This window comes from Oncorhynchus clarkii, chromosome 13, assembly GCF_045791955.1.
Source record: "Oncorhynchus clarkii lewisi isolate Uvic-CL-2024 chromosome 13, UVic_Ocla_1.0, whole genome shotgun sequence".
Lineage (NCBI taxonomy): Eukaryota > Metazoa > Chordata > Actinopteri > Salmoniformes > Salmonidae > Oncorhynchus > Oncorhynchus clarkii.
The window spans coordinates 6,743,865-6,767,601 of record NC_092159.1 but is presented as its reverse complement, the minus strand read 5'-3'; the positions used below and the strand labels follow the sequence as shown (position 1 = coordinate 6,767,601).

General features: G+C 42.0%; 1 protein-coding gene across 1 annotated transcript; it reads right to left on the bottom strand.

Annotated features, from left to right (window-relative positions):
• Nucleotides 1-1,388: 1,388 nt before the first annotated feature.
• On the bottom strand, nucleotides 1,389-22,349 carry LOC139423640 (uncharacterized). The gene is made up of 15 exons (XM_071175232.1): nucleotides 22,255-22,349; nucleotides 21,620-21,708; nucleotides 18,266-18,341; nucleotides 17,672-17,945; nucleotides 17,280-17,525; nucleotides 17,072-17,142; nucleotides 15,325-15,604; nucleotides 6,742-6,993; nucleotides 6,563-6,654; nucleotides 5,368-5,426; nucleotides 4,807-5,021; nucleotides 4,387-4,640; nucleotides 4,131-4,259; nucleotides 3,275-3,467; nucleotides 1,389-2,998 (listed from the first exon to the last, which is right to left on the bottom strand). Exons 1-15 carry the CDS (start codon nucleotides 22,267-22,269, stop codon nucleotides 2,688-2,690), a joined length of 2,556 nt encoding a protein of 851 aa, XP_071031333.1. The 5' UTR covers nucleotides 22,270-22,349; the 3' UTR covers nucleotides 1,389-2,687.
• Nucleotides 22,350-23,737: the final 1,388 nt, after the last annotated feature.

The following is a 23,737-nucleotide window of genomic DNA, read 5'->3' as shown; positions in this document are numbered from 1 at the left end:
CAAGAAGCTGATTAAACAGCATCATTACACAGGTGCACCTTGTGCTGGGGACAAAAGGCTACTCTAAAATGTGCAGTTTTGACACACATTACAGATGTCAAGTTTTGTGGGTGCGTGCAAGTGGTCTGCTGACCGCAGGAATGTCCAACAGAGCTGTTGCCAGAGAATTTTATAATAGCTTATGGCCGAGAAACAAACTCCAACGTCGTTTTAGAGAATCTGGCAGTACATCCAACCGGCCTCACAATCGCTGACGAAGTGTAACCACACCAGCCCAGGGCCTCCACATCCGGTTTCATCGTCTGAGACCAGCCATCCGGACAGCTGAGGAAACTGATGAGCATTTTTGTCTGTAATCAAGCCTTTTTGTAGGGAAAAACTCATTCTGATTGGCTGGGCATGGCTCCCCAGTGGGTAGGCCTATGCCCACCCATGGCTGCGCCCCTGCCCAATAGTGAAATCCATAAATTAGAGCCTAAATAATTCATATCAATTGACTGATTTCCTAATATGATATCAGATATTTTATACACCAGGTTTGTGCTCAATAAAGAATTTGGGAATTGACTCCCATTCCACCCATGAGATTAAATTTAAATTGGCCACACCACAGGATGTAGAATCTGAATGAGTGACAGGAAGTGTAATTTTATTTATTGAATATTTGAAACGTACAATATGTGAAGCTGCTCAATAACTACAGTCCAACAGATTCCCATTCAGAGCCACACACAGAAGCATCCAGGGTCAATACCCTGCTCAATAACTACAGTCCAACAGATTCCCATTCAGAGCCACACACAGAAGCATCCAGGGTCAATACCCTGCTCAATAACTACAGTCCAACAGATTCCCATTCAGAGCGACACACAGAAGCATCCAGGGTCAATACCCTGCTCAATAACTACAGTCCAACAGATTCCCATTCAGAGCCACACACAGAAGCATCCAGGGTCAATACCCTGCTCAATAACTACAGTCCAACAGATTCCCATTCAGAGCGACACACAGAAGCATCCAGGGTCAATACCCTGCTCAGGGGCATGTTGACCGATCTACCACCAGGCCAAAAAACGTGGAAGTATCATTTAATTCAGTGTAATTCAAATACATTTCACTCAGTCACAGAACATGAGTTTAATTGAATCTGACAGGTCACACTTCCAGAAACCAAAGTATCACTTTTCTCTGGAAACAATGTTCATATACTCTATTAACATTAGTACTTAGAATAGACCATTATATTTCCACCAACCATTTCATTTGTTTGGCTTTGTCTTGAAGGCTTTAGGGTAAATTTGTGCATTAGACTAATGCATTGTGGGAAATGTATTTCCCCCATATTGAACAACATTTAAGTGATTAATGAAATATAACTACAGGTTTCGTTTTCCTTGTTTTCATTCATTTGAAGAGTTTGTCCTGAAAATCAATTGTTTCATCAATATTTTATATGCATGTATATAACATGTTTGGTATTTTATTTACAAGATGTATATTTGTATAGACTACAACTATAGAATCGAATAGGCATTGAATATTACTGAATTCAACTCTATTTCCTTGAATTGCAATTCGGTATCCTGCTTATTAATTCAAATTCATGAATTGAATTTATGAGCCATTCTAAATTCAATTCTGAATTGACCACAAGTCTGTTATACACTACAGTACATATTTCCCTGAGTGAAATGAGTCCCTGACATTCAGGCTGATTAAAGCTGGAATCTTTAATGGTTAAACAGCCACGTCCATTTGCAATATTACAAACAAGCTGTAAACAACAACACTGTTTTCCCCTTGAACGTCCTTTTATGCACAATAGAGGAGCACAATATTCACTTTAATGATTTTTAGCATGCTACGCGACGCTCTGTTGCTAGGCAACAAAAACAACTGGTGGGGCGGACAGTGGGGCTGTTTCCCCCTACTGCTGATACACAGTATTTGTCATCTCAATTGAATTGAGGGAGATTAAATAGATTAATGCAATTACAAAACACTATAACAGATATTTAAACACTACACAATATGACATCTTTCCCTGAGAGTGAAATGAGTCCCAGAGATTCAGCCTGATTAAGTCTGTAATGGCAGAGAAGTCAAACATAAAGGACACATTCCTTATCTCAAGAGTTGCTCCTATTTCTCCTGATCAATCACAAAAGGAGACTAGTCCCTATTGTTGGAAAATAATGTCATTCATTTTAAAAGATGCTCTTAACCGTTATATAAACATATACACTATATCTAAACAGAGATATATCTGGTGTTCAGCCAGTAGAGCTGTCCAGTACAAGTCAGTTGTCTGGTAGATGTTAAGTCTCACATGTTGTCTGAGACCTGTCCAAGATGATTCAACATTCACCATGTTACAGATAGAAATTCAATCATCTTGTAGTCTGTAGCCAGTGTACCAGAGTAACACAGGTAGGTTGTCTGGTAGACAGTAGCTCCTCGAAGTGCTGCTCTCTGTCTCTGATAAATGTTTTGATATCTTCTGAGGTTGTATCCATGGTTACCTCTCAGTCTGTCTGTCTCTTTCAGAGCATGTATTAGTATTGTGATATTATATATCCTGATGCTGTTGTATCCATGGGGACCTCTCAGTCTGACTGTCTCTTTCAAAGCATGTATTAGTATTGTGGTGATATATATCCTGATGCTGTTGTATCCATGGTTCCCTCTCAGACTGTCTGCTCTTCCAGGTCTTCAACCAGGCAGGGATCTACTTCCTTCAGGACCTGGTAGAAGTGTTCCTGGGCACGAGCCCCCTTCTTTACCACCATGTCCAGCAGGGTTTGGTTCTGTAGGGTCTTGGTGGATTTACTGACCACCTCCTCCCTCTCCTCGTCAATCAGAACCCCACGATCCTGGAGACGCAGGAATATGGGCTGTAACAGTCCCAGGCGAGTTTCTAGAGCAATCCTGTGTTTTGGAATGAAGTCTCGTCCTGGGAAAGTAGGGGGTTTGGCAGGAGTGGCTGCAGGGACAGGGGCTTGGACAGAGAGAGGAGAAAAAGGGTCTATAACCTCAAGTGTATATATTACACATTTTAAAAGTGTGATCAACTTATATCAGAAAAATATATATATATCAGAAAAATGTATAATTCAGTTGTATTGATCTTACAATACAGGACATCAGTAATAATCTCAGTCATTAATTATGCTCCTCTGCCCAGCGGTAGGCCTGTCTCTCCTTGGGAGTTAGGAGTTTACATTACACTGATTAGTGCTGTACAAAACATGGACTGTTTTATCTGAACTGTTACCTTGATATCTGTAGAAACCCTTCCACGGATGTTCAAGATTCACAAATAGACTGGACAGTAGGTCTAATATGGACCAGGCTATATTCTTCTTCTTCCTCAATGTCAGTTCAGCTTTTTGAACTTTGGCAGGTAAGAATACCGCAAACGTTGTGGTGTAGTTTTCGTAGTCTTTATCATTATCAAACTTTTTGGTCTGGATCAAAAAATGGACAAACATAAGACAGTGTCAGTTGAACAACATTAACTTCCTCTTGAAGTCTTTGATTCAGTCAGATCCAGCACTAACCCAGGCTACCTGATACCTGCACAGCAGATCATTGGTTTTATTGGCGTTGAACAACATTAACTTCCTCTTGAAGTCTTTGATTCAGTCAGATCCAGCACTAACCCAGGCTACCTGACACCTGCATGGCAGATCATTGGTTTTATTGGCGTTGAACAACATTAACTTCCTCTTGAAGTCTTTGATTCAGTCAGTTCCAGCACTAACCCAGGTTACCTGACACCTGCACGGCAGATCATTGGTTTTATTTAGGTGATACGTCGGAGGTGGAACCGTATTGGAGTTCAAATCGCTGAGCAGCTGCTCTTGTCATTGTCACAAAACCACACCTGTATCATCCTAATCAAGGTGTATATTACAACATGTTCCACTGTTCCAACTTGTAACAAGGCTGTATGGGATTATTACTAATGTCACTCAGTGCATCTAATGGTTTTACCTCTCTGACATCATCTAAATCAAAACGATGAAGCTGCTATGCAGTTGTTGGTTATCAGGAGTTAAGGTGGATCTGATTGAGTCCAGCTGTTTTTCCTGTTATTCAGTGGATGTTGAACTATTAACCATCACTACCTTAGGTGTCACCTTATGATACCCATCAGTGGAGAGGCTGTAAATCTGATCAGGGGTCAGTTCACAGTCAGAGGTTGTTTCAATGAAGGTTTCTCTCATGCCATTCCTCCTCGCCCTCTCCTCTTGCACCTAGAGTAGAGTAGTAGATTATCTTGATGAGAGCAAAATATCTTCACAATATCTAGGATTCAGAATGAATTTCAAATCCCCGATAGGACAATAAGTAAAATGTCCATTATGGAATTACAGTTGTCACCTTCATTAGGACAACGTTCCGTGGCAGCAACAACACATGCAGTACAGATTCCAGTTCAGGGTCATCTGATGGATGGTAGAACAACAACACCTGGGCTTTGATAGGGAAGACAGGAGCATCCTTATCCTTGATGAGGCCATAAGCAGAGAATCCATAGATGTTTATTATGACGTGTGTTTCTGTTATCTTATGAGGGATAAACTCAATGATGTCATCAGTCACATGGGCTACAGACAGGAAGTCACATCCACCACCTGGGAAAGAAAAATAAAACAGCATTGTTGGTTAGAAAGTAACAAGAGATAGAAAACACTACAATCACTTTTCTTATTAACTGTGTAGTTTCCAGGGCAGATCTCACAGTATGTTTGAGGTGTAGTTTCCAGGGCAGATCTTACAGTATGTTTGAGGTGTAGTTACCAGGGCAGATCTCACAGTGGGGGAGGTGTAGTTGACTGACAGACCCCTTAAGGCATCTAAACATGAACAGGGGTCCTGCAGGCCTCTTGACACTCTGGGCTAGAAACCTCCTGTCCCAGGGGACAGTCCTATAGAGCACCTCTCCCTCTCCCTCCATCCTGAACACCAGGCCTGTTATACTGCACTGGAACAGACCTGCACTGGGGCACTCTAACCTGTAGTGTATAACACATGTATGACATACAATGCATTTAAAATAGGAAAAGCACATCTGAGTTTGCTTGTTGTTGGTGTGTGGGAATAATTCAATATCTTAAAAGCTAAATAAATACCTGCACACTGTCAGTATCACGTTGTTTATGGAAGTTGTTTAATTAGATCTTAAATAAGGGATTCTGGCAAGAGCAGTGTTGGTGTTTCTTTTAAAATGACAAATGGCTTGAACTGTTCTTTAAGACTTCATATTCTTAAAGTTAAATAAGTTACATTTAAATGTATCTATTATCCTTTCATAAATGGAAAACTATAACTGTAAAAACAAGTAAGAGAAGACCAAGTTACCGGTATGTTCCATTGTCCTCCTGATCATAGTCCTCTGGTTCAAAGTCCTCAGGAAACCTCTAAAAACAATATATACTGAACAAATCTGTTATTATAAACTGGGTGGTTTGAGCCCTGAATGCTGATTGGCTGACAGCCGTGGTATGACAAAACATTTATTTTTACTTCTCTAATTATGTTGGTAACCAGTGTATAATAGCAGTAAGGCACCTCTGGGGTTTGTGGTATATGGCCAATATACCACGGCTGTTTACTTTGTATCGTGCCTAAGAACAGCCCTTAGCCATAGTATATTGGCCATATACCACATCCCCTCGGGCATTATTTGTTAAATAGTCAACTGGTCAATCGGTCATTCTGTCTGTCTTTCCAGTAAAGATCTTACCAGAAGAGGGTCAGTAGTACACAGGCCCTGGTCCACTGTTCTACATTCTGTGATGTTTAACTCCTACATGACATTAGGTCAGCCTTATAATCTCTGTGATGTTTAACTTCTCCATGACATTAGGTCAGCCTTATAATCTCTGTGATGTTTAACTTCACCATGACATTAGGTCAGCTTTATAATCTCTGTGAAGTTTAACTTCTCCATGACATTAGGTCAGCTTTATAATCTCTGTGATGTTTAACTTCACCATGACATTAGGTCAGCTTTATAATCTCTGTGATGTTTAACTTCTCCATGACATTAGGTCAGCCTTATAATCTCTGTGATGTTTAACTTCTCCATGACATTAGGTCAGCCTTATAATCTCTGTGATGTTTAACTTCACCATGACATTAGGTCAGCTTTATAATCTCTGTGAAGTTTAACTTCTCCATGACATTAGGTCAGCCTTATAATCTCTGTGATGTTTAACTTCTCCATGACATTAGGTCAGCCTTATAATCTCTGTGATGTTTAACTTCACCATGGCATTAGGTCAGCTTTATAATCTCTGTGAAGTTTAACTTCTCCATGACATTAGGTCAGCTTTATAATCTCTGTGATGTTTAACTTCACCATGGGAATTAAGCAAGCTGTCAGTACTCTGACTTGTTCCTCACTCCAATTGAACCCTTGCTAGATGAAAGCCAACTAGAAGAGGATTTCATTTGGTGACTCTCTTTCTGTTGGTCATTGTTCGTCAGCTTGTCTCCATGTCTTTTAGCAGGTATTGTTGTTGTGAACCCAAACATCCCCTCTCCTCCTCACCTCTCTCTCTATCTTCTTTGACAGATCATCCCAGTTCATATTCTTCAGGAACTCCGGTGTGATCTCCACAGCTTCCTCAGGGCCGGAGGGTTCTCATTGGGTGAAGTAAAGATGCACTCAATCAATGTAGCTATAAACAACTAATGGAACTTTTAAAGAACAGATTCATGTTGTTTTACCTGTGTGATCACTCTGTAACTTCTCAGTGAGATCATGGTCATTCATCCACCTCAGGATCCTCAGTGTGATCTTCACAGCTCTCTCAGGGTCGTATATCTTCATCATCAGATCCACTGTGACCTGTCTGTCAGTGTTCTCCAGCTGGCTCTTTGGGATGGGAGGAAAGCCAAGCAGCTTGCAACTAGTCAGGTAGTTTTGAAATGTCTTCAGCTCGTTTATGTTCAGCTCCTCCAGAGAGTTCAGCAGCCAAGCTGGAAAAGATAGAGAGAGAGATGTCCTACATGTCAGATAGAGAGAGAGAGAGAGATGTCCTACATGTCAGATAGAGAGAGAGAGAGAGAGATGTCCTACATGTCAGATAGAGAGAGAGAGAGATGTCCTACATGTCAGATAGAGAGAGAGATGTCCTACATGTCAGATAGAGAGAGAGATGTCCTACATGTCAGATAGAGAGAGAGATGTCCTACATGTCAGATAGAGAGAGAGAGAGAGATGTCCTACATGTCAGATAGAGAGAGATGTCCTACATGTCAGATAGAGAGATGTCCTACATGTCAGAGAGAGAGATGTCCTACATGTCAGATAGAGAGATGTCCTACATGTCAGAGAGAGAGAGAGAGAGATGTCCTACATGTCAGATAGAGAGAGAGAGATGTCCTACATGTCAGATAGAGAGAGAGAGAGAGATGTCCTACATGTCAGATAGAGAGATAGATGTCCTACATGTCAGATAGAGAGAGAGATGTCCTACATGTCAGATAGAGAGAGAGAGAGATGTCCTACATGTCAGATAGAGAGAGAGAGATGTCCTACATGTCAGATAGAGAGAGAGAGAGAGATGTCCTACATGTCAGATAGAGAGAGAGATGTCCTACATGTCAGATAGAGAGAGAGAGATGTCCTACATGTCAGAGAGAGAGAGAGAGAGATGTCCTACATGTCAGATAGAGAGAGAGAGATGTCCTACATGTCAGATAGAGAGAGAGAGAGAGAGATGTCCTACATGTCAGATAGAGAGAGAGAGATGTCCTACATGTCAGATAGAGAGAGAGAGAGATGTCCTACATGTCAGATAGAGAGAGAGAGATGTCCTACATGTCAGATAGAGAGAGAGAGAGATGTCCTACATGTCAGATAGAGAGAGAGAGATGTCCTACATGTCAGATAGAGAGAGAGAGAGAGAGATGTCCTACATGTCAGATAGAGAGAGAGAGAGATGTCCTACATGTCAGATAGAGAGAGAGAGATGTCCTACATGTCAGAGAGAGAGAGAGAGAGATGTCCTACATGTCAGATAGAGAGAGAGAGATGTCCTACATGTCAGATAGAGAGAGAGAGAGAGATGTCCTACATGTCAGATAGAGAGAGAGAGAGAGATGTCCTACATGTCAGATAGAGAGAGAGAGAGATGTCCTACATGTCAGATAGAGAGAGAGAGATGTCCTACATGTCAGATAGAGAGAGAGAGAGATGTCCTACATGTCAGATAGAGAGAGAGAGAGATGTCCTACATGTCAGATAGAGAGAGAGAGATGTCCTACATGTCAGATAGAGAGAGAGAGAGATGTCCTACATGTCAGATAGAGAGAGAGAGATGTCCTACATGTCAGATAGAGAGAGAGAGAGATGTCCTACATGTCAGATAGAGAGAGAGAGAGATGTCCTACATGTCAGATAGAGAGAGAGATGTCCTACATGTCAGATAGAGAGAGAGATGTCCTACATGTCAGATAGAGAGAGAGATGTCCTACATGTCAGATAGAGAGAGAGAGAGAGAGAGATGTCCTACATGTCAGATAGAGAGAGAGAGAGAGAGAGATGTCCTACATGTCAGATAGAGAGAGAGATGTCCTACATGTCAGATAGAGAGAGAGAGAGAGATGTCCTACATGTCAGATAGAGAGAGATGTCCTACATGTCAGATAGAGAGATGTCCTACATGTCAGAGAGAGAGATGTCCTACATGTCAGATAGAGAGATGTCCTACATGTCAGAGAGAGAGAGAGAGATGTCCTACATGTCAGATAGAGAGAGAGATGTCCTACATGTCAGATAGAGAGAGAGAGATGTCCTACATGTCAGATAGAGAGAGAGAGAGATGTCCTACATGTCAGATAGAGAGAGAGATGTCCTACATGTCAGATAGAGAGAGAGATGTCCTACATGTCAGATAGAGAGAGAGAGAGATGTCCTACATGTCAGATAGAGAGAGAGAGATGTCCTACATGTCAGATAGAGAGAGAGAGAGAGATGTCCTACATGTCAGATAGAGAGAGAGATGTCCTACATGTCAGATAGAGAGAGAGAGAGAGATGTCCTACATGTCAGATAGAGAGAGAGAGAGATGTCCTACATGTCAGATAGAGAGAGAGAGGTGTCCTACATGTCAGATAGAGAGAGAGAAATGTCCTACATGTCAGATAGAGAGAGAGAGAGATGTCCTACATGTCAGATAGAGAGAGAGAGAGATGTCCTACATGTCAGATAGAGAGAGAGAGATGTCCTACATGTCAGAGAGAGAGAGAGATGTCCTACATGTCAGATAGAGAGAGAGAGATGTCCTACATGTCAGATAGAGAGAGAGAGAGAGAGATGTCCTACATGTCAGATAGAGAGAGAGAGATGTCCTACATGTCAGATAGAGAGAGAGAGAGATGTCCTACATGTCAGATAGAGAGAGAGAGATGTCCTACATGTCAGATAGAGAGAGAGAGAGATGTCCTACATGTCAGATAGAGAGAGAGAGATGTCCTACATGTCAGATAGAGAGAGAGAGAGAGAGATGTCCTACATGTCAGATAGAGAGAGAGAGAGATGTCCTACATGTCAGATAGAGAGAGAGAGATGTCCTACATGTCAGATAGAGAGAGAGAGATGTCCTACATGTCAGATAGAGAGAGAGAGAGATGTCCTACATGTCAGCTAGAGAGAGAGAGAGAGAGATGTCCTACATGTCAGATAGAGAGAGAGAGAGAGAGAGATGTCCTACATGTCAGATAGAGAGAGAGAGAGAGATGTCCTACATGTCAGATAGAGAGAGAGAGAGAGATGTCCTACATGTCAGAGAGAGAGAGAGAGAGATGTCCTACATGTCAGATAGAGAGAGAGAGATGTCCTACATGTCAGATAGAGAGAGAGAGATGTCCTACATGTCAGATAGAGAGAGAGAGAGATGTCCTACATGTCAGATAGAGAGAGAGAGAGAGAGAGAGAGATGTCCTACATGTCAGATAGAGAGAGAGAGAGATGTCCTACATGTCAGATAGAGAGAGAGAAATGTCCTACATGTCAGATAGAGAGAGAGAGATGTCCTACATGTCAGATAGAGAGAGAGATGTCCTACATGTCAGATAGAGAGAGAGAGATGTCCTACATGTCAGAGAGAGAGAGAGAGAGATGTCCTACATGTCAGATAGAGAGAGAGAGATGTCCTACATGTCAGATAGAGAGAGAGAGAGAGAGATGTCCTACATGTCAGATAGAGAGAGAGAGATGTCCTACATGTCAGATAGAGAGAGAGAGAGATGTCCTACATGTCAGATAGAGAGAGAGAGATGTCCTACATGTCAGATAGAGAGAGAGAGAGATGTCCTACATGTCAGATAGAGAGAGAGAGATGTCCTACATGTCAGATAGAGAGAGAGAGAGAGAGATGTCCTACATGTCAGATAGAGAGAGAGAGAGATGTCCTACATGTCAGATAGAGAGAGAGAGATGTCCTACATGTCAGATAGAGAGAGAGAGATGTCCTACATGTCAGATAGAGAGAGAGAGAGATGTCCTACATGTCAGATAGAGAGAGAGAGAGAGAGATGTCCTACATGTCAGATAGAGAGAGAGAGAGAGAGAGATGTCCTACATGTCAGATAGAGAGAGAGAGAGATGTCCTACATGTCAGATAGAGAGAGAGAGAGAGATGTCCTACATGTCAGAGAGAGAGAGAGAGAGATGTCCTACATGTCAGATAGAGAGAGAGAGATGTCCTACATGTCAGATAGAGAGAGAGAGATGTCCTACATGTCAGATAGAGAGAGAGAGAGATGTCCTACATGTCAGATAGAGAGAGAGAGAGAGAGAGAGAGATGTCCTACATGTCAGATAGAGAGAGAGAGAGATGTCCTACATGTCAGATAGAGAGAGAGAGAGAGATGTCCTACATGTCAGATAGAGAGAGAGAGAGAGAGATGTCCTACATGTCAGATAGAGAGAGAGAGAGATGTCCTACATGTCAGATAGAGAGAGAGAGAGATGTCCTACATGTCAGATAGAGAGAGAGAGAGATGTCCTACATGTCAGATAGAGAGAGAGAGAGATGTCCTACATGTCAGATAGAGAGAGAGAGAGAGATGTCCTACATGTCAGATAGAGAGAGAGAGATGTCCTACATGTCAGATAGAGAGAGAGAGAGATGTCCTACATGTCAGATAGAGAGAGAGATGTCCTACATGTCAGATAGAGAGAGAGAGAGATGTCCTACATGTCAGATAGAGAGAGAGAGAGAGAGATGTCCTACATGTCAGATAGAGAGAGAGAGAGAGAGAGATGTCCTACATGTCAGATAGAGAGAGAGATGTCCTACATGTCAGAGAGAGAGAGAGAGATGTCCTACATGTCAGATAGAGAGAGAGAGATGTCCTACATGTCAGATAGAGAGAGAGAGATGTCCTACATGTCAGATAGAGAGAGAGAGATGTAGGAGAGATGACATGTAGGACATCTCTCTCTCTATCTGACATGTAGGACATCTCTCTCTCTCTCGCTCTATCTGACATGTAGTACATCTCTCTCTCTCTATCTGACATGTAGGACATCTCTCTCTCTCTATCTGACATGTAGGACATCTCTCTCTCTCTCTATCTGACATGTAGGACATCTCTCTCTCTCTCTCTCTATCTGACATGTAGGACATCTCTCTCTCTCTCTATCTGACATGTAGGACATCTCTCTCTCTCTCTATCTGACATGTAGGACATCTCTCTCTCTCTCTATCTCACATGTAGGACATCTCTCTCTATCTGACATGTAGGACATCTCTCTCTCTCTCTATCTGACATGTAGGACATCTCTCTCTCTATCTGACATGTAGGACATCTCTCTCTCTCTCTATCTGACATGTAGGACATCTCTCTCTCTCTATCTGACATGTAGGACATCTCTCTCTCTCTCTCTATCTGACATGTAGGACATCTCTCTCTCTCTCTATCTGACATGTAGGACATCTCTCTCTCTCTATCTGACATGTAGGACATCTCTCTCTCTCTATCTGACATGTAGGACATCTCTCTCTCTCTCTCTGACATGTAGGACATCTCTCTCTCTATCTGACATGTAGGACATCTCTCTCTCTCTCTCTATCTGACATGTAGGACATCTCTCTCTCTCTCTCTCTCTGACATGTAGGACATCTCTCTCTCTCTCTCTATCTGACATGTAGGACATCTCTCTCTCTCTCTATCTGACATGTAGGACATCTCTCTCTCTATCTGACATGTATTACATCTCTCTCTCTCTCTCTCTCTATCTGACATGTAGGACATCTCTTTCTCTCTATCTGACATGTGTCCTACATGTCAGATAGAGAGAGAGAGAGATGTCCTACATGTCAGATAGAGAGAGAGAGAGATGTCCTACATGTCAGATAGAGAGAGAGATGTCCTACATGTCAGATAGAGAGAGAGAGAGAGATGTCCTACATGTCAGATAGAGAGAGAGAGAGAGATGTCCTACATGTCAGATAGAGAGAGAGATGTCCTACATGTCAGATAGAGAGAGAGATGTCCTACATGTCAGATAGAGAGAGAGAGATGTCCTACATGTCAGATAGAGAGAGAGAGAGATGTCCTACATGTCAGAGAGAGAGAGAGAGAGAGAGAGATGTCCTACATATCAGATAGAGAGAGAGAGAGAGATGTCCTACATGTCAGATAGAGAGAGAGAGATGTCCTACATGTCAGATAGAGAGAGAGAGGTGTCCTACATGTCAGATAGAGAGAGAGAGAGATGTCCTACATGTCAGATAGAGAGAGATGTCCTACATGTCAGATAGAGAGAGAGAGATGTCCTACATGTCAGATAGAGAGAGAGAGAGATGTCCTACATGTCAGATAGAGAGAGAGAGAGATGTCCTACATGTCAGATAGAGAGAGAGAGATGTCCTACATGTCAGATAGAGAGAGAGAGATGTACTACATGTCAGATAGAGCGAGAGAGAGAGAGATGTCCTACATGTCAGATAGAGAGAGAGATGTCCTACATGTCAGATAGAGAGAGAGAGAGATGTCCTACATGTCAGATAGAGGGAGAGAGAGATGTCCTACATGTCAGATAGAGAGAGAGAGAGATGTCCTACATGTCAGATAGAGAGAGAGAGAGATGTCCTACATGTCAGATAGAGAGAGAGATGTCCTACATGTCAGAGAGAGAGAGAGAGAGATGTCCTACATGTCAGATAGAGAGAGAGAGATGTCCTACATGTCAGATAGAGAGAGAGAGATGTCCTACATGTCAGATAGAGAGAGAGAGATGTCCTACATGTCAGATAGAGAGAGAGAGATGTCCTACATGTCAGATAGAGAGAGAGAGAGATGTCCTACATGTCAGATAGAGAGAGAGAGAGATGTCCTACATGTCAGATAGAGAGAGAGAGAGATGTCCTACATGTCAGATAGAGAGAGAGAGAGATGTCCTACATGTCAGATAGAGAGAGAGAGAGATGTCCTACATGTCAGATAGAGAGAGAGAGAGATGTCCTACATGTCAGATAGAGAGAGAGATGTCCTACATGTCAGATAGAGAGAGAGAGAGAGATGTCCTACATGTCAGATAGAGAGAGAGAGAGAGATGTCCTACATGTCAGATAGAGAGAGAGATGTCCTACATGTCAGATAGAGAGAGAGATGTCCTACATGTCAGATAGAGAGAGAGAGATGTCCTACATGTCAGATAGAGAGAGAGAGAGATGTCCTACATGTCAGAGAGAGAGAGAGAGAGAGAGAGATGTCCTACATATCAGATAGAGAGAGAGAGAGAGATGTCCTACATGTCAGATAGAGAGAGAGAGATGTCCTACATGTCAGATAGAGAGAGAGAGGTGTCCTACATGTCAGATAGAGAGAGAGAGAGATGTCCTACATGTCAGATAGAGAGAGATGTCCTACATGTCAGATAGAGAGAGAGAGATGTCCTACATGTCAGATAGAGAGAGAGAGATGTGCTACATGTCAGATAGAGAGAGAAAGAGATGTCCTACATGTCAGATAGATAGAGAGAGAGATGTCCTACATGTCAGATAGAGAGAGAGAGAGATGTCCTACATGTCAGATAGAGAGAGAGAGATGTCCTACATGTCAGATAGATAGAGAGAGAGATGTCCTACATGTCAGATAGAGAGAGAGAGAGATGTCCTACATGTCAGATAGATAGAGAGAGAGATGTCCTACATGTCAGAGAGAGAGAGAGATGTCCTACATGTCAGATAGAGAGAGAGAGAGATGTCCTACATGTTAGATAGAGAGAGAGATGTCCTACATGTCAGATAGAGAGAGAGAAAGAGAGTGATGTCCTACATGTCAGATAGAGAGAGAGAGAGAGGGATGTCCTACATGTCAGATAGAGAGAGAGAGATGTCCTACATGTCAGATAGAGAGAGAGAGAGATGTCCTACATGTCAGATAGATAGAGAGAGAGATGTCCTACATGTCAGAGAGAGAGAGAGAGAGATGTCCTACATGTCAGATAGAGAGAGAGATGTCCTACATGTCAGATAGAGAGAGAGATGTCCTACATGTCAGATAGAGAGAGAGATGTCCTACATGTCAGATAGAGATAGAGAGAGAGATGTCCTACATGTCAGATATATTAATGTATTGTTTAGCCTCGCCTCCAGGCTTCTTTTTCTAATATCAGTATTGAATGTAGTGTCAATAAGCTTGTCCCCTACAAACATTACTCTTACTAACTGACTCTTTGATTGGTTAGAATTTAGGTAGCTCAAGAAGAGATGTACAGCCATGATTTGTAAGAACCAACGCTGGAGAAGAGAAGCAGGTACGGGGAGTTGAACATTAAATAAGGAACAGACGCCCTCAGAACCCGGTATGCAACGACAAACTAACATTATTCCTGAAGCAGGGAACAGATATTTGGAACAGACAGATATAGGGGAGGATATGGCACAGGTGATTGAGTCCAGGTGAGTCCAATAATCGCTGATGCGCGTGACGGGGGAAGGCAGGTGTGTGTAATGATGGTGGCAGGAGTGTTTAATGCTGGGGAGCCTGGTGCCTTCGAGGGCCAGAGGGGGGGAGCGGGAGCAGGCGTGGCATGATTAGACAGTGCAATCTGTAATATCTTGTAATATCTTACCTATGTCTACTGAGCCATTGTACTGTTGATTTTATGTATTATATGTAATGAATGATTGCTTTCTGTTTAATCTCAATGATATCACCTGGATACACACAATAACTAAAAGAGGGGTCTGCTGAATGTTATTATGGAGTCAGTTGAATGTTCTTTCTGGTTAGACCTACACTGAACTGTGATGGTGATGTATAGATTGATAGACAGAATGTACATGTTACCTCTAGTGTGATCTCTCTCTAACTTCTCTGCCAGATCATCCAGATTCCTCCTCCTCAGGATCTTCAGTGTGTTCCTCACAGCTCTCTCAGGGCCGTAACTCTTCATCATCTGATCCACTGTGTCCTGTCTGTCAGTGTTCTCCAGCTGTCTCTCTGGGATGAGAGGAAAGTCAGGCAGCTGATCACTAGACAGGTAAAACTTAAACGTCTTCAGCTGTTCTTCAGTGAGCTCCTTCAGAGTGGTCAGCAGCAGAGCTGGAACATCCAACATGGAGGGTCTCTAAAATAACAAAGATGATAAGATATAAGAGAATAGAAATACTGACTACTGATTTAAAGAACATGAACATCGCCACACACAACGTGGTACAGGAATATACTCCGATGTTTTGAAATGAACTGACTATGACAGTGAGTACAGGTGATGTAACATATGAGGTAGAACTGACTATGACAGTGAGTACAGGTGTTTTAACATATGAGGTAGAACTGTAGAACTGACTATGACAGTGAGTACAGGTGTTTTAACATATGAGGTAGAACTGTAGAACTGACTATGACAGTGAGTACAGGTGATGTAACATATGAGGTAGAACTGTAGAACTGACTATGACAATGAGTACAGGTGATGTAACATATGAGGGTAGAACTGACTATGACAGTGAGTACAGGTGATGTAACATATGAGGGTAGAACTGACTATGACAGTGAGTACAGGTGATGTAACATATGAGGGTAGAACTGACTATGACAGTGAGTACAGGTGATGTAACATATGAGGGTAGAACTGACTATGACAGTGAGTACAGGTGATGTAACATATGAGGGTAGAACTGACTATGACAGTGAGTACAGGTGATGTAACATATGAGGGTAGAACTGACTATGACAGTGAGTACAGGTGATGTAACATATGAGGGTAGAACTGACTATGACAGTGAGTACAGGTGATGTAACATATGAGGGTAGAACTGTAGAACTGTCTATGACAGTGAGTACAGGTGATGTAACATATGAGGGTAGAACTGTAGAACTGACTATGACAGTGAGTACAGGTGATGTAACATATGAGGGTGGAACTGACTATGACAGTGAGTACAGGTGATGTAACATTGAGGGTAGAACTGACTATGACAGTGAGTACAGGTGATGTAACATATGATGGTAGAACTGTAGAACTGACTATGACAGTGAGTACAGGTGATGTAACATATGATGGTAGAACTGTAGAACTGACTATGACAGTGAGTACAGGTGATGTAACATATGATGGTAGAACTGTAGAACTGACTATGACAGTGAGTACAGGTGTTTTAACATATGAGGGTAGAACTGACTATGACAGTGAGTACAGGTGATGTAACATATGATGGTAGAACTGTAGAACTGACTATGACAGTGAGTACAGGTGATGTAACATATGAGGGTAGAACTGACTATGACAGTGAGTACAGGTGATGTAACATATGAGGGTAGAACTGTAGAACTGACTATGACAGTGAGTACAGGTGATGTAACATATGAGGGTAGAACTGACTATGACAGTGAGTACAGGTGATGTAACATATGAGGGTAGAACTGTAGAACTGACTATGACAGTGAGTACAGGTGATGTAACATATGAGGGTAGAACTGTAGAACTCACTGTTAACTGTAGCACACACACATTTCAGACAGCATGTGGCTGTGATCTATATGTGGTTTGTCCGCAATGACATTTGACCTCTGACATGGCCACTGGTCTTACCCTCATTACTACATCCTTCTTCCTCCTTCTCCATTTATCACTGTCTGATGAGTCTCTCCGCCATGTTGTTGCTGTGGTAGATACAGGTATAGAAGAGAAGTGAAGAGAGGTAACGGTATATTTGTTGTATTACATGATCAATTATTCATTTAAATCATGTTGTCTTTTGTTTGAAGGAACGTTTGACACATTTTCTTAACAGTGTTACCTCTAGTGTGATCTCTCTCTAACTTCTCTGCTACATCATGTCGGCCTATCTCCCTCAGGATCCAGATTGTGATCACCACAGCTTCCTCAGCGTCGTCACTCTCCACCATCTGATCCACTGTGTCCTGTCTGTCAGTGTTATCCAGCTTGCTCTCTGGAATGTGAGGAATGCCAAATATCCTGCCACTAGACTGAAATTTCTTCAGCTGATCTTCAGTGAGCTCTTGCAGACTGGTCAGCAGTAGAACTGGAAAGAGAGAAACAGGGAAACAGAGGGGAAGACAGGAGGGGGATAGAGAGTTATTATGAAGTCAGTAGAATGTTATTCCTGGTTAGACCTACACTGAACTGTGATGGTGATGTATAGATTTATGTACATTGTTGTTATGTTACCTCTAGTGTAATCTCTCTCTAACTTCTCTGCCAGATCATCCAGATTCCTCCTCCTCAGGATCTTCAGTGTGTTCCTCACAGCTCTCTCAGGGCCGTATCTCTTCACCATCTGAACCACTGTGTCCTGTCTGTCAGTGTTCTCCAGCTGACTCTCTGGGATGAGAGGAAAGCCTAACATCCTGCCACTAGTCAGGTAAGACTGGAATCTCCTTAACTCATATGGGTTTATCTCCTCCAGAGTGGTCAGCAGCAGAGCTGGAACATCCAATGTTTTCTAAAACAACAAAGATAACAACAGTGAGGAAGGAATAAAAAACCTGACAACTGAAATAAAATAAAGAACCTGATTATATTCATATTGTTAAGACGTACTAGAATATTTATACTGGTCTCTCAATATCTCATATCATCATGAAATACATTACATTAGGAACTTACACACACACATGCACACACACGCACACACACGCACACATGCACACATGCACACACACTCACACACACGCACACATGCACACACACGCACACACACGCACACACGCACAAACGCACACACATTCACACACACACGCACTTACCTAGTAACCTACCTACCTTTCCCACATTCAGCATCTCCAGCCTAGAGATCACAGTCTCCAGACTACGACACTTCTCTCCAGACGGGGTCAACCTGGAAACAGGAAACAGTCACACACTGTTCTGTTCCCCTACTACACCACCACATGCTGTGGTCACTACACTGTTCTGTTCCCCTACTACACCACCACATGCTGTGGTCACTACACTGTTCTGTTCCCCTACACCACCACCACATGCTGTGGTCACTACACTGTTCTGTTCCCCTACACCACCACTACATGCTGTGGTCACTACACTGTTCTGTTCCCCTACACCACCACCACATGCTGTGGTCACTACACTGTTCTGTTCCCCTACACCACCACTACATGCTGTGGTCACTACACTGTTCTGTTCCCCTACACCACCACTACATGCTGTGGTCACTACACTGTTCTGTTTCCCTACACCACCACTATATGCTGTGGTCACTACACTGTTCTGTTCCCCTATACTCCTAAATAATTACAGCATCTAAACAGTGGACTGCATGTATACTGACACCATCTAAACAGTGGACAGCATGTACACTGACACCATCTAAACAGTGGACTGCATGTATACTGACACCATCTAAACAGTGGACTGCATGTATACTGACACCATCTAAACAGTGGACTGCATGTACACTGACACCATCTAAACAGTGGACTGCATGTACACTGACACCATCTAAACAGTGGACAGCATGTATACTGACACCATCTAAACAGTGGACTGCATGTATACTGACACCATCTAAACAGTGGACTGCATGTATACTGACACCATCTAAACAGTGGACTGCATGTACACTGACACCATCTAAACAGTGGACTGCATGTACACTGACACCATCTAAACAGTGGACTGCATGTACACTGACACCATCTAAACAGTGGACTGCATGTATACTGACACCATCTAAACAGTGGACTGCATGTACACTGACACCATCTAAACAGTGGACTGCATGTACACTGACACCATCTAAACAGTGGACTGCATGTACAGTGACACCATCTAAACAGGGGACTGCATGTACACTGACACCATCTAAACAGTGGACTGCATGTACACTGACACCATCTAAACAGTGGACTGCATGTACAGTGACACCATCTAAACAGGGGACTGCATGTACACTGACACCATCTAAACAGTGGACTGCATGTACACTGACACCATCTAAACAGTGGACTGCATGTATACTGACACCATCTAAACAGTGGACTGCATGTACACTGACACCATCTAAACAGTGGACTGCATGTACAGTGACACCATCTAAACAGGGGACTGCATGTACACTGACACCATCTAAACAGTGGACTGCATGTACACTGACACCATCTAAACAGTGGACTGCATGTATACTGACACCATCTAAACAGGGGACTGCATGTACACTGACACCATGTGATGAATAGAAATAGACATCTGTTACAAAACACCATAAAGACTGAATAATGACATGCAGCGACTGCCATTGATTAGAGCTACATTAGTTGATGCTTCTTGATGACAAATTGACACCTGAAATGGGACTGAAACTGTCCCAGGAACATCTGGATGGTCAATTTACTAGACTAGACTACAATGTGTATTGCCATGAACTTCTGATAGGCTGAACCAGTGACCAGTGGTTTAAGCTGAAAAAATGCGCTCCTGCAACAGCTGCATAGTGTGGATCCCAGCCTATAGAATAACAGCTGCATAGTGAGGATCCCAGCCTATAGAATAACAGCTGCATAGTGAGGATCCCAGCCTATAGAATAACAGCTGCATAGTGTGGATCCCAGCCTATAGAATAACAGCTGCATAGTGTGGATCCCAGCCTATAGAATAACAGCTGCATAGTGAGGATCCCAGCCTTTAGAATAACAGCTGCATAGTGTGGATCCCAGCCTATAGAATAACAGCTGCATAGTGTGGATCCCAGCCTATAGAATAACAGCTGCATAGTGAGGATCCCAGCCTATAGAATAACAGCTGCATAGTGAGGATCCCAGCCTATGGAATAACAGCTGCATAGTGAGGATCCCAGCCTATGGAATAACAGCTGCATAGTGTGGATCCCAGCCTATAGAATAACAGCTGCATAATGTGGATCCCAGCCTATAGAATAACAGCTGCATAGTGTGGATCCCAGCCTATAGAATAACAGCTGCATAGTGTGGATCCCAGCCTATAGAATAACAGCTGCATAGTGAGGATCCCAGCCTATAGAATAACAGCTGCATAGTGTGGATCCCAGCCTATAGAATAACAGCTGCATAGTGAGGATCCCAGCCTATAGAATAACAGCTGCATAGTGAGGATCCCAGCCTATAGAATAACAGCTGCATAGTGAGGATCCCAGCCTATAGAATAACAGCTGCATAGTGTGGATCCCAGCCTATAGAATAACAGCTGCATAGTGTGGATCCCAGCCTATAGAATAACAGCTGCATAGTGCGGATCCCAACCTATAGAATAAAATTGAGGCTTTTTTTCCTAAAACTTTTGATAGGCTTAAAGGGCCAATCTGTAGTTGCTACATCCATTTTTGGACTTATAAATTATAAATACAGTACCAGTCAAAAGTTTGGGCACTCCTCATTCAAGGGTTTTTCTTTATTTGTACTATTTTCTACATTGTAGAATAATAGTGAAGACATCAAAACTATGAAATAACACATATGGAATCATGTAGTAACCAAACAAAGTGTTGAACAAATCAAAATATTTGTTGTATTTGAGATTCTTCAAGTAGCGACCCTTCAAGTAGCGACCCTTTGCCCTTTGCCTTGATGACAGCCTTAACAGAGTAGACTGGCTAACTCCGTAGTTTTGGGGTCATGCTCAGGTTAAACACTTTGGCTAATCTATACTTCCATATTTCCAAGTCCTATTCTTGAAGATCAAGGGGTATAACATTATTGGAATGACTGGAAATCTGATAGACTTTGGTTTTTAATGTAAATATATAATTGAATCATATTATTATATGAAGTGGAAAGTGATGGTTAAGAAGAAGCCTACATAACCACCACAAAGTAAAATGTAACATCCATATATGGCCAGCTATGTAAACATTAACATTGATTTATCCTGCAATAGATGTCGTTCAAATGTTAACATACATTATTGTCTTCTTCTAATGGCTCTTCAGGGGAAAGTCATCTAAAAGTAACGGAACGTAATCAGATTACATTACTGAGTTTGGGGGTAATCCAAAAGTTACGTTACCGACAGATAATTTGTAACTGTAACGGATCACATTTAGAAAGTAACCTTCCCAACCCTGACGGTTTATTTGAGCCAACCCATAATTCGCACCCTGGACTAATATCCTCTATGTTCACTCACATTCCATAAGAGGTGATGGACGGTTCGCTGGACGTCTCTTCACTCTCCTTCCCTGCTGGCTTCTGTTCCTTCTCAGAGGCAGCTACCACCTACACACACACACACACACACACACACACAGTCTGTCTTGTCTGAAGTCTTCTTTTTACTGAGGACCACACCAGGTTAGGGTCTAGGCGTGTAATAAAACTTAATGGATGAGAGAGTCATTGTTGAGAACACTAGTTCTCTTGACAACATCACTTGATTGTAAATCGCAACAGTTTACCAGTTAATTAACGTTGCAAAGTAAATTATAAACGAGTTCTGCTTTCTTCACTCGTTCGAATGACGTGCCAAGTACTAGCTATGAATTAATATGATATTACTGCGTTATGAATTCATAGCAAGATTAGAATATATAGTTCGTAGGCCTACATTAATGTCTATTACATCACATGTTATTGCATTTCATCATGTAAATCACTATTTCCGTTACTTTGATCGAGTCAATCTCGCACTTCCATGTTGCTGTAAATCAAATATGAAACGGATACAATGTAGCCTACTTAACTGTATCAACAACCTTTTTCAGGGACGTTTACAGATAAAATAGTAACATACTAAGTTTTCCTTTCCGAACTATATTGTCTTACTTTTGATGAGTCCATTTTCAGACACTCCAGGCGCAGCCAGCCGAATGGAAAATAATGAAGCCCGATGGCAGAGCGCTACAGTTTCCTTTCGTTTTGAGCAGCCCAGCTCATCCCATGACACATCCTACCAAAGGTCTCTAGTAGTGCGTCGCCCTCTTGTGGACAAACTGACAACAAACCAAAATAGGTCTGAGAGAAAGTCAAGAGACCATGGTTAAACCATTCTAATCTAGCTGCGAAGTCGATATAACATCTCTGATTATACCCTCCTGATTCAGGGAATCCTCCAACAGTGATTTTGGGAAAACTAGGGAATTTATTAAAATATTCAGCAATTTTGCAACCCTATCTCTAGGGCCCCCTGGTGGTTCAGCAGGACATTACACTGTAATGTGGGTGAAGAGGAAGAGGAGGAGCCATGGGCATGTGATGCTGTGAGGGAGGAATGCGAGAGAGATAATAGACACAATATGACATTTGAAATGTCTTTATTCTTTTGGAACTTCTGTGAGTGTAATGTTTTCTCTGAATTTTTATTCTTTATCTACTTAACATGTGTTTCCAATGCTGAGAGAGTATATATGTATATTCATACCTGTTGTCGTGTTATCATCAGACAGGTCAATTCATATCTGTTGTCATTAATATTATTATCATCGGACAGGGCAATTGTAGAAATTTATGATAGTATAAATGTAAATGAATGAATGATGCATTTGTAGCATTTGTAGCATGAAGTGAGTTGATGACCATGTTTCTGGGGTGGATATGAATTTTGACGTGAAAATACACTGAACAGAAACATAAATGCAACATGTAAAGTGTTGCTCCCATGTTTCATGAACTGAAATAAAAGATCCCAGAAATGATCCAAACTCAGGAGTATTTCTGTCTGTAATAAAGCCCTTTTGTGGTGAAAAACTCATTCTGATTGGCTTGGCCTGGCTCCCAAGTGGGTGGGCCTATGCCCTCCCATGGCTGCATCCCTGCCAAATTGTGAAATCCATAGATTAGAGTTTAATTTATTTATTTAAATTGACCGATTCCCTAATATGAACTGTGACTCAGTAAATTTGTTGAAATTGTTGCATGTTGCGTTTATATTTTTGTTCAGTATAGAATAATACAATCGAAAAAACTATATGATATTTTATACACCAGGGTTGTGCTCAAATCTGAACTTTAGAATAGACTCCCATTCAACTCATGAGTTGAAATTATAATTAAATTGGCAACACTGCACAGGATGTAGAATAAGAATTTAAGTGACAGAAGTATAATTTAATTCAGTGCAATTCAAAAGTCACTTTGTCACAGAACATGAGAGTTTAATTGAATCTGACAGGTCACACTTCCAGATACCAAAGAATATATCACTTTTCTCTGGAAACAATGTTCATTATACTCTATTAACCTTACTGCTTAGAATAGACCAGGGTTTCCCAAACTCGGTCCTGGGCTGAGAATATGTACATATAAGTAT